This window comes from Girardinichthys multiradiatus, chromosome 10 (genome assembly GCF_021462225.1).
Source record: "Girardinichthys multiradiatus isolate DD_20200921_A chromosome 10, DD_fGirMul_XY1, whole genome shotgun sequence".
NCBI classification, from domain to species: Eukaryota; Metazoa; Chordata; class Actinopteri; order Cyprinodontiformes; family Goodeidae; genus Girardinichthys; species Girardinichthys multiradiatus.
In genome coordinates this window covers 1,186,057-1,198,266 of record NC_061803.1, presented here as the reverse complement: position 1 = coordinate 1,198,266, position 12,210 = coordinate 1,186,057, and the positions used below count along the sequence as shown (strand labels likewise).

Below are 12,210 nucleotides of genomic sequence, written 5' to 3'. Positions count from 1 at the left end.
CTTACCATACAGGAACTTTTGCACACTTTTGATCGACTATTGGAAACAGAAAAACTGCATCCATTATGAATCTCCATCCATCTGTGGAGATGATGGTGGACCTTCGGAGAACACCACTCCCACATACCCCCCTCACTATTCTCAATACTGTGTCTGCTGTGGACCACTTCTGGTTCTTAGGAACCACCATTCCTTGAAACCTGAGCTGGTCCTCACATAGAGACACTGTTCAAAAGAAGGTCCAGCAGAGACTGTACTTCCTGAAGTAACTCAAGAAGTCCAACCTTCCCCAGGAGCTGCTGGTCATCTTCTACACTGTCATCATTCAGTCTGTCCTGTCTTCATCCATCTCAGTGTGGTTTGGATCATCCAAAGAACAAGACAGGTCCAGACTGCAACGAATAATCAGGAATGCAGAGAGAATAATCAGAGCTGACCTTCCCTCCATCCAGGACTTATACAGGTCAAGGGTCAGGAAAAGAGCTGCAAAAATCTCTGCAGACCCCACACACCCTGCACATAAACTGTTTAGGCTTTGACCTTCAGGTGGCGCTACAGAGCACTGTTTACTAAAACCAGCCACAGAGAAACAGTTTCTTGCCCCAGGCTGATTCTCTGATGAACTGCACACACTTCTAAATTTAGCTCTGGTTTGCCTGCAGTGCAGAACTGATCCACATGATGGCAGTGTTCACATGTTTTAAAGTGGCTCTGCTGCCACAAAGATCAGTACCAGTTTTTATAAATGAGACTGTGTTTTAGAACACTTAGTAAATCAATATGATAATTAATACACTCCCTTCATCATTATTCTCATTATTATTATTATTATTATTATTATGATCAGTTGTACAATTAAAACAAATTATCAAGGTACGAGGTGAAACAAGAAGACTTGCTGCTTGACGCTTTGAGAAACAGTTTGTGTCAGGTATGAACTGCCAGATAATTGACAGGTAGACTTCACTAAGGTGTCACATTTGCTGTTTTATCATCAGTTTTCTTGCACTTAACATTATAGTATGTCTGTTTACTGTTGATTTTATTTGATTGAATGATTTTATTTAACTCACCTAAACTGATGTGCATCTACTGCACCATTAGATCACAAATGCTTTAAAAGCCAAACAATATTCAAAAAAACACATTTATTTGATCAAAATACACCATTTTGAGAAAAAAAACAACCAAAACATTATGAACTATAAAGTGAAATATTTAAAAAAGGTAAAAAACTAAGAATAGCTTCATTAAAAAATAATAAAATCACAGTGAAATAAAAAAAAAAGTTGTTTTGTTTTTGTCATGCATTTTTTATTAATAGGCTGACCTGCATTATGATAAAGTCATTGGCTGGAATATCAATAACACAAACTGCTGCCACCTGAGTCTCAGAGTTTTGCTTTACCAATCTATCACTTCACAAAATAATAGATATTTGATGCATGATATTAAATAGAACAGGTTGGTTACAATGTGACCTAAATGTATTCACACACTTAAAGCTTTTGCACATTTTATTAAGTTACAAGCTAAAGATTTAGGGTGATATATGAATATTTTATGTAACAGACAAACACCTTAAACATTTCCCAGAGCTCTGTTCAATCCATCATCTGAATATCGAGAGAGGATGGAGCAACTGCAGACCTACCAAGACATGGAGGTCAACCTCAGCTGACAGGTTGGGAAAGGAGAGCATTTATCAGAGAAGCAGCCAAGTGACCAATGGTAGCTCTGGAGGAGCTTCAGAGATCCACAGGTGTGAGAGACAATTCACAGAACACTATTAGTTATAGATCCACAAATCTGACCTTAATGGAAGAATGGGAAGAAGAAAGCTGTAAGAAGTGCTGTTTATTGTCGACCACAACCAATGTACAAGACACAGCAAATATATGGAAGATACTCTGGATAGACCAAAATTCAACGTTTTTGCCTACATGCAAAACATTATATGTAGCAGATGACGTACCCTGCATATTAGCCTTCAAACATTTCATCCCAATGGTGAAACATGGTGGTGGCAGAATCATGAAGTGGGGATGTCTGTCTTCAGCAAGGACAGGGAATCTAATGGATGGAGCTAAATCCAGGACAATCCTGGAAGAAACCCTGTTAGAGGCTGCAGAAGATCTGAGACTGAGGTGAAGGTTCACCTTCCATCAGGAGAACCAGCCTGAACATCCAGCCAGAGATACAATGGATGGTTCAGATCAAACCAGATTTAAGAACAATGCCTCACATTTCTGTTACAAATCAAGAGTGTAACTCTGTTTCTTTTTCATCTTCTTATAATCAACCACAGGGAAGGGACAGAAAAAGTGCGCTGTTTTCGTTACATGCGCAGAGCGGGACCTATGGCGCGCCTTTTTAGCGCCATTCCGGGAGCCATGACGCGCGTAGCAGAGGTCACATTTCAACTTGTTTCAGGCAAGGACCTCGTACTTCTCATGACTGCGCTCCTGTGTTTCCTCAGGCCTACAAGACAGAGGTGGAAGAGGATACAAGGCTAGAATATCTGAGCAGCCAATCAGGAACCCCCCTCTGATATTTAAAGAGGCAGTGTACAGTCTCTCGGGCATTAAGAGAAATTTTATTCTTTTCAACCTTTTCACATCTTCTGCTCTTCTGCATCCAGCCCAGAAGAGCTGCGCGTCTGGATGACTGCAACCCCGCACTGGTTCTCCACATGTGCGGGGTGTTCGTCGCCCTCCCCCCCCACCGCACTTGTTGCAAACAGACCAGATGCGTCGCTGAGACCTCAGAGAGAGAGAGAGAGAGAGAGAGAGAGAGAGAGAGAGAAAGAGAGAGAGAGAGAGAGAGAGAGAGAAAGAGAGAGAGAGAGAGAGAGACAGAGAGAGAGAGAGAGAGAGAGAGAGAGAGAGAGAGAGAGAGAGAGAGAGAAAGAGAGAGAGAGAGAGAGAGAAAGAGAGAGAGAGAGAGAGAGAGAGAGAGAGAGAGAGAGAGAAAGAGAGAGAGAGAGAGAGAGAAAGAGAGAGAGAGAGAGAAAGAGAGAGAGAGAGAGAGAGAGAAAGAGAGAGAGAGAGAGAGAGAAAGAGAGAGAGAGAGAGAAAGAGAGAGAGAGAGAGAGAGAGAGAGAGAGAGAGAAAGAGAGAGAGAGAGAGAGAGAGAGAGAGAGAGAGAGAGGCAGGAGGCAGGGAGGCTCTGCAACAGGTGCACTCAGAGCAGCTTCCCTGCAGAGCACCGGGGTACAGGATTTACGCGTCCTGGTTTATAACTGGATATATTCCAGTCAAAGGCGTGTTTGTTTGCTGAACTATTTCACAATTTGGTTTGATTTATTTTTTTCTGCTATTTCTCTTTTGTTTTTGCTACTGAAACAGAAAAGCCGAACTTTGAATGCGGAAAGAAGACCGTCTAACCGTCCTCAGACCCGCATATAGACCCAGAATGCCCGTTTTATCGAGCCCCGACATGGCCAACAAGTTTAAGGAGAAATGGCTGGCTGCGTTCCCGGAGGATCAGGCCACCGGGTCCGACTCTGCCCCCCTGGATGACAGTCTGACCAGCCTCCACTGGCTGCAGAATTTCTCCATCCTCAACGCGGACCCGGAGCGACTGGTCGGTCCCGTCCCGGAGTGCCCGTCCTCCCAGCACCACTTCCTCAAACGCCTCGGCTTCCCTAGAGCCGGGACAGACTCACCATCCAGCCCACCGGCCGGGGATACAGCCGCCGCCGGGATGCCGCTGTACCCCGGCAGCCCCGTTACATCTGGCAGTGAAACCACCGCTGCACCGCCGCGGTTCTCCATCTGCGCGCACCCCGTACCGGGCTACCCGCAGATCCCGGTTCACGCGAACCCGCCGGTGGAGGTGGACTACAAAACAAACCCTAAGGTCAAACCTCCCTATTCCTACGCGTCTCTCATCTGCATGGCCATGCAGGCCAGCAAACAGCCCAAAGTGACTCTGTCCACCATTTATAACTGGATAACGGAGAATTTCTGCTACTACAGACACGCAGAGCCCAGCTGGCAGGTAACCGAGCCCGGATAGCAGTCCGTTTATAATTTATGAGTCTGACAATGCTGAGGTGAGGTGGGCAGCCCGAGCAATTGACTCCAGTGTCACATCACACACAGTAAAAGGAGAGCAGGACAATAAACTGAGCTTTTCTTTATTTAAATAACAAAACTACTAAGGGTTATATATTTTATTGGGATTTTAGGTTGTCAGGTTGAGGGAAAAGTGTTATGTGGTTTTTAAAGTTCTCGGCAAATAGCCGAGCAATTAATCAGAGAAGCAGCACAGATGTCCATGGTAACTTTGGAGGAGCTGTAAAGATCCACAGCTCAGATGAGGCAATCTGTTGACAGAATAATTATTAGTTTTCCAATCTGGCCTTTTTGTGAGAGTTGTCTGGTCAGATGAAACCAAAATCAAACCCTTTGGCCTAAATGCAAAATACAAATTTCTGTCAGAAGTCCAACCTGTTAGAGGGTGCAGAAGCCCTGAGACTGGGGTGGAGGTTCACCTTCCAGCAGAACAACTGCCCTGAACATCCAGCAAGAAATACAATGGTTTAGATCAAAGCAGATTTATGGATTAGAATGGCCTAGTCAAAGTCCAGGCCTAAATCCAAAAGAGAATATACAGCAAGATTTGAAGACTCATTTTCCGAGACAAAAATATCCATCTTTACATTTGCAAACCTGGTAGAGACAGACCCAAAATACTTTCAACTGTAACTGCAGCAAAAGGTTCCACATCGACTCAGAGGGGCTGAATACAAATGCACGACCCATTTAGCTTTTCATTGGTAATAATAAAAAATTAACCATGTATCATTTTCCTTTAACTGCTTAATCCTGCACTGCTTTGTTTTTCTCAGTCACATAAAATACTTTGAAGTTCATTGTTATAATTTGAGGAAATGTGGAACACTTTTAGAGTCATGAATACTATTTCATAGATCTGTCATTTCCATCTTTTAGTTTTCATACGTGTTTTTTGTCTTAAGGGAATGTTGAAAGCGTTTGCATGTGTGGGTGTGTTTGTGTGTGTACATGTGTGTTAATGAGGGCTCCTGAGAGAGCTGGCAGCTAAGCACAGCTCATCATGTTTGAAATGCTCGGAGCTGCCTGTTACTAGAAAGCCTCATTAGGTACATTTGCTTCTCTATACAAACAACAACAATACCCCCAACGCCCACTCTGCTGCCTGCTGACAAATTGGCATTTTTGTTTCTCGCATGGCTGACTTTTACTTGTGACTGTGTCCATGTTAAATGTGTTTATCCTTGTTTTTATGGTGCAGAATTCGATTCGTCACAACCTGTCCCTCAACAAGTGTTTCAAGAAGGTCCCCAGAAAGAAAGACGAGCCTGGGAAGGGAGGCTTCTGGCAGATTGATCCTCAGTACGCGGACATGTTCGTCAACGGCATCTTTAAGCGCAGGAGGATGTCCGCCAACCACTACAGCAGCAGCAGTGCCACACAAAGACAGAATAAGCTGCTTCAGGGTTTTCACAGCACCCAGAACACCTGTCCCTATCAGATGGTGGGCGGTAAACGGAAGCACCTGCCCTCTAAAGAACACAGCAAGGTGATGAGGTCTACAGAGTCCCCTCTTTTAGCCATGGAAGCTAACAAAGCAGACATCCTGAAGGGGGACTTTGACCTGGCATCCGTGTTTGATGATGTTCTCGGTGGCAGCTGTAGCACATTTGAGGATTTAGATATCAACTCGGCGCTGAGCTCCCTGGGCTGTGAGATGGAGGTCTCCATGCACGGGAGGCAGCACTCGACAGGCATGGGGAGGTGGTGTGGGTCCGGAGACATGAACCACTATCAGTCCTACAGTTACCTGGACCTGAGCGGTGCTTCCACGGAGAGCTCCATGAACATGGGAGAACTCAGTGTGCCTCACATTCAGCAGCCGCTGCAGAGGCAGCAGCAGCTGGAGCAAGATCAGCTGCTGCTGGGACATCATCATCTGCAACATTTTGACGAACCTGCAACGCTTTTCGCCGAGCAGCCAGGAGAGGCTGTGCTGCAGCCGTGGGAGGAGATTAAAGAGGAGCCGCAGGTCATTCCCTTGAGTCTGGATCAGGGTTTTGGTCTTTATGAGGGCTTCTTCACAGAGATGCAGCAATGGGAGCGAGTGGAGAGCTATCTGTGAATTCAGACGCATATGGACTACATTCATCATGATAGAATCATCTAGATGAGCCTACCTGCTGGTTGGCTGAATATAATGAACTGAAATGTAACCGAGCTGCAGGTCTAATCTCCTCTAATCCTTTCTAGCATTCATTGCATTATTTATTTACACTGATGAGTCATAACATTATGAATACCAACGTAATTGAGAGGGTCCTCATTTTACTAGCTCTGAATGGTCTTAGGTCTTAGAAAAACATAAAACATATGTGCTTAGATTGTGGCATCTGTCAGTCTTTGACCCTTCTTCACTGTAGGCACAGTTTGTCTGGGTTGGGTGCCAGATCCCATCAGATTGGGTTTTAAGGAATAAACTCATCAAGCTTCTTCTTCTAGCATCTGTAGTTGATGGTCTGCGACCCAATTGAGTTCCTTTTGGTCATTTATCCACTAGTAGCTCCATTTCGTGCCTCTCCACTTTCGACATTTTTTGGTGCAACCCTCTTCTGGGTTGTTCTTTATCAACCGTGTCGGTTAGTGTCCACCAGGGGGCGTTTGGGACTAGCTTTGGAAACCAACATTTTAAAGTAATTTTCTATAATCTGCTTATAGTATACTGTAAAGACATGTGGTTATATGACTCCACGGAAAAATTTTAACCAGTAGTGGGCCACTTAGAAGGATGCTGTTTGCATCTGGGATCATACATTTGTGCTCTGTCATACGTCAAAAATAAACTCAATTTGTATCTCCACTCTCTATCATGCCGCAGCGCCATGGAGCCATTGGCTAGAATAGCTTCTATTTGCAACGAAGAGCTAAATGGACGGTTAGAGTGGCATTGGGTCTTAAAGTGGTGCTGAGAGTTTGATCCTTTATACTGTTGTACAAAACCTCGTCGGGTGGTAGGAACTGAACAGTGGTTGGTATGAAATGTTCAGTGGCAATCAGCCACTATTCGATAATACTACTTGATAAAGTTGGGAATCAAAGGGCCAAAGCTAGAAAATAGCCCGACTTAAGCCCTGGTACTGTAGGAGAGGGTTGGTGTCATATGGGACAGCTGGTTGGTCTGCAAAAGCATTGAGGAAAATGAGGTGTTAAAGTAACATCCCCATGAATGAGGCATAAGGTTCTCTTGGAAGGAGATGATCAGTGTTCCTCATTCTATTTCTGCTGTTGGACCATAATATCATGGCTGATCTGTTCATTTTTTTATACAAATATGACGGAGTGTAATGTGACTTTTGGAGCAAAATGTGATTCTTTCTCATTGGTTTAAGGTAGCTGGACAGAAAACATATCAGTCAGTGAAATGATGATCCGAAAGATCTTAACCTAAACCCGTTTTGTTCTGGAGAATCCATCGAGGAGTAAAAATGGAAATGAAGTGGCTGTGTACACAAACTGTGATGAATACCACCTCTTTGGAGGTGGAAGATCTGAAGCAGAAATATGAAGGACCTAATTGTTCTGAGGATCCTTGCTGCTCTGGAGTCTTTGGTCATCACACCTACAGGACTGAAGCACAACGATCCTCTATCACAGGACTCTCCAGAGAGGGGTTCTGTCTCTGAAAAACTGACAAGGCATACAGGATGTTATTGTGCTACATTAGCATGAACCTTTTTTACTAACGTGCAGAGAAACTGTCCTGTTTATGTTTGATGTTTCATGATGAAAGATGAAGCTAAATGGAGATGTATAAACTTTACATGTAATAAGAATTTAGAAATCAGTCATCAGTCACACTATGATAATATGCCTGATTTAATATATATTCACTAAAGTATATAACATGAAGCTAGGCAGGATGATTCACTATCTGTCCTCTGATATGTATTGCAAACCAGAAGAAAGTCATGAAATCCAAAATATGCACTTTTAATAGACAGTTTGAGAAGATCTAGGCTGGTTTTTATCAGGATGTTTTAAATTTAGTATGTTTTTGTGTTAAATTTGTTTTAGTGACTCTTATAAAAAGGAAGCAGGTCATGTTGTAGCGACTATGTTCTCTTCTAGGACACTGATCACACTGCAATAACTCAAACTAGCTAGTTCTAGTATGCTCACATCTAAGCTGTGTTTTTTTTTATAAATATTTGTAAAAGTGGGTATTTGTTGTTGATTTTACGCCAAATCTGTTGATGAAGAATATGCAGTTTGCTTTTTCTTTACTAATTAATCAGAAAAGGATTTGCTTTTATAATTGGCTGGCAGATCTTTTTCATCATTGCTGATTATTTTTGTGTGTAACTAGTTTTATTTCTATTATTTGTTCTCACAAATCTGATCAGAAACTAGGCTAATGGTTTAGGGAATGAGTTTGCTATTAACAAGCCAGACTTTGTCATCATAATAAGATTAATTATTGTTGGTCGACTCTGTGTTCATTTGTACTTTTTTAAGCAGTTTGGGAATCCAATCATGCCTTAATGCAATAAATGGTGTCAATTCAACATCTTTTAACTTCACAGCTACACTCAGCAGCATAGTTTGGTGGCTGTCAGATGATGTTTCATTTCATTTTATTTTCATATTTGTAAATAAAACCCTGAAAATCTCTTTTACAAAAGGTTAGCTAATGGCCAAGAATGCAACAAAAAAACGTTTTTTGACACAATATGAAACATAAAAGCAATTTTAAGAACTACTACAACAATATGTACTTATTTATGTGCTTTAAATACTCTTCATACGTGTTTAACAAGTTTAAATGTATAAAATGCAGATAAATACATCAGTTAAGGCTTGTATAACTGACAGTAATAAGATGCACTGGGCTTAAAAAGGAAACACTAGCCCATAGAAAGGATTGCAACACTTTAACTTAGCATGCAGGCATGCTAACAATCATGCTACCTTTCAATCTGCTGTGCAAAACCTAAAAATAATGAGAACATTAATAATAAAAAATAGGTTTTTTCTCACTATTAAGCTACGCTATTAGCATAATGTAGAAACCTGTGGAAATTGTTAGCTCAGTGACTAGCATAACAACGGTTTTTACTTTCAAAAACTGCAGCACTCATTAAGAGGGATGAATTGTAACGTATATAAAGTAACTAAAGTGAAAAAAACTGATCATAAATATTTGTTACTCTTGCCACTGTATGCTAGACAGCCATTTACATGTTTTTGAGGTTAGGGTCAGTAAGAAAACTTTCACTTTCCCGACTGGAAATCCAACTTCAGGAGACTTTTCTCAAATTTAAAATTTCAACATTTCAGCTTCTGATTAAAAATGGATTAAACCGAATCTTTCAGTTAATCATGCAGTTCCTTTCTAACACTTTATTTTTTTTATTTTAATGATGCAACAAGCTAAAAACATCTAAATAGTGTTGCACTACTGTTCTAAAATGTGTCAGTATAGTGGTACTTAGAAACCTTAGGATTTACTGTGATGGTGCTTGTTATAAAACCACTGATCTAAACCATCCATTGTATCTCTGGCTGTATTTTCAGGGTGGTTCTCCTGCTGGAAGGTGAACCTCCACCCCAGTCTCAGGTCTTCAAGAGCCTCTAACAGGTTTTAGTCCAGGATTGTCCTGGATTTAGCTCCATCCATCTTCTCATCAGCTTCCCCGCCTCTGCTGCCACCATCGTGTTTCAAAATGGAAATGGTGTGTTCAGAATGATGTGCACAGTTAGGTCTCCATCACACAGCATTTTGCATACAGACCAAAAAGTGAGATTCTGGTATTCATAGCGGTACACCTCCAGCCACATATTTGCTGTGTCTCCAACATGGTTCATTGCAAAATGCAAATTTCTTAAGGATTTCTTTCAACAATGCCTTTCTTCTTGCCATTTTTTCACTATAAGTCATATTTGTGGAGTGCATGACTAAAGGTTGTCCTGTTAACAGATTACCCCACCTGAGGTGTGGTGCTCCACAGCTCCTCCAGAGTTGCCTCTTGTCTGCTTCTTTGATTAATGCTCTCCTTGCTCAGCCTGTCAGTTCAGGTGGATCTCCATGTACTGGTGCTCAACCCTCTCTCCATGTTCAGATGATGGATTGAACGGAGCTCTGAGAGACCGTCAAAGCTTGGGATATTGATCATATATTTACATATTAGGCGACTTCTGAAGGCAATTTGGGCAGGATTTTATTTGGAGGTTCTAGAGTAAAGAAGGCTGAAGCCAAATGCAGGCCACACTTTCAGAATTTTGTAATGTTAAAAGGTTAGAAAATCATGTGTCATTTTCCTTCTGCTTCACAATCAGACACTATTTTGTGTTGGTCTATCAAATAAAATCACCATAAAATACAGTAAGGTTTATGATTGTTGCATGAATAGAGTGTAAAGTTGATCTGATGACCTGAAACTGTGAAAAAATCAAATGTGCAAATCAAGGTATCCACCTGCCCAGACAGGTATGTCATCTCTGTTTTTACACACTCACATTTTTCCCAAAAGAAGATACATCAGCGGTCAGAAAATGGAACCAGCAGTCACCACCACTTGTCATCTCAACCCTTTCCAAGACTTTGCTTCTTTGCCTTGTATGAAAAAATGTGCGTTTCCATCCCAAATCTCCTTTTAATTAAACTTCTTGACGAGAACACGGCATAAATGCGGCTTATGCCCGTTCCCCTGGCTCGTGGCTCCCAGCGGCGACAGGTCACCTGTGGAGTTCTCCAGGAACGGGTGGAATAACTCAGATTCCTTAAACCAGCAGGGGCTGTGGTCAGATTTTGAAGCCGAGGTGTGTGACCACTATGCATCTAAAAGTTCACTTGAACTGATGACAGTGAACCGCGATAATATGCTACATGCTTTCCTGTGTTTGGGTTTGAACTTCCACATCAACCTCTGATTGTCTGCAACTCTGTGCACATCTACTCTGGAGGTGGTTACATTACACACCAGTAATGTTTGTGTTGATCCACAGGTTTCTTTGTCTGAGCTGACTCTGATGTGTGTGCCGCCTGCAGAGAGCGTGTGTACACGGCTGTGATGGGAGCCCCCGTGGCGGTCCAGATAACACTATCTCTGTGGAACCAGAGCCCTGCGGTTCTATTCAGCATTGGTGAACAGCAGGCTGGGACTGCCCAGCATGCGGACCTCCTGAAAGAAGGAGGAGCAGCCTGGCTGTCACTGTAGGGTTAACCTGGATTATTATGGTTTATTACCTCCTCTTTGGTCGTCCCTCTGGGAGGATCTGGATCACGCTGACAGTGACAAGAAGAGGGTGTATGCTGATGTTTTGTTGCCATCACACTCTGGACTGCTTCTGATTAGAGTCAAGAATAAACAAGGTCAGCCAGCTCTGCTGAAGACAACCCCTGGGCCCCACCACCCACCTACCCCCAATCCCCCTGTGTGACATAGGCTGTGGGTTCAACTCCTCATTTGATGGGTAAAGATACAGAGCTTTTCTTTTTGGGGTGCAGCAGAAAGAGGACACTTGATGAAGTCTCCCACAAATCAGATCCTTTTATTCTGGCACAAAGGAGACCCCCCCCCCCCAGCCCATTTTATAACCTTTGAGCGTGAGCGAGTACATGCAGAGATAAGGATTGGCTAACAGTGATAAAAGAAATGTCCACAGTGGTGAATCAGAGTGAACAGTTAGTAGGAGCTTCCCTTGCCTCCTCGAGCTGGCAGGAAATTGTCATCCCTCTCTGGTTTCCAAAGCCTCATCACATATTGATAAGAGAGGACAGACTGGGAGGATATTTAGAGGTCTGACCATCCATTAATGCCTCTGGTTTAACAGGAGGGGCTTAGGTAGGAAATACATCTAAACAGGCTTTCCAAAGGGTTGCTGATTATGTATGAAATGCTAATGGAGGTTCAGCTAGATTGCCTGTTCCAGTTTGAAAGGAAATGTGGATGGTGAATTAGAATAAAAGGGGCTGAGGTGCACCGAGACAAGTAGCGGGGGCGGGCGGGGGTGGGGGTGCTTTTATTAAAGGGATGATCAAGGTTTCACCTATTTGCATATCGGATTGGTCCACATGGTTTAAGAGCAGGAGCCTTACTTTCACTCAAAGCTTTATTGGTGGAGACTGGTCCAGACAGTCTAAAAGGACTGACTCTTCAATTCCCATCAGTCCACACAAAAAGAAAAAATC

At 42.8% G+C, this 12,210-nt stretch overlaps 1 protein-coding gene across 1 annotated transcript; it reads left to right on the top strand.

Moving 5' to 3' along the window:
- The first annotated feature begins 3,208 nt into the window (after positions 1-3,208).
- Positions 3,209-8,584, top strand: foxj1b (forkhead box J1b). The gene is made up of 2 exons (XM_047377464.1): positions 3,209-4,002; positions 5,281-8,584. Exons 1-2 carry the CDS (start codon positions 3,364-3,366, stop codon positions 6,142-6,144), a joined length of 1,503 nt encoding a protein of 500 aa, XP_047233420.1. The 5' UTR covers positions 3,209-3,363; the 3' UTR covers positions 6,145-8,584.
- The last annotated feature ends 3,626 nt before the right edge of the window (positions 8,585-12,210 follow it).

What these genes read in the sequence shown, in the direction of transcription:
- foxj1b (XM_047377464.1), top strand. Translation starts at nt 3,364, where the DNA reads ATGCGGAAAGAAGACCGTCTAACCGTCCTCAGACCCGCATATAGACCC. An exon ending in ACGCAGAGCCCAGCTGGCAG is followed by an intron (nt 4,003 to 5,280) that starts GTAACCGAGCCC and finishes TTTATGGTGCAG; the next exon opens with AATTCGATTCGTCACAACCT.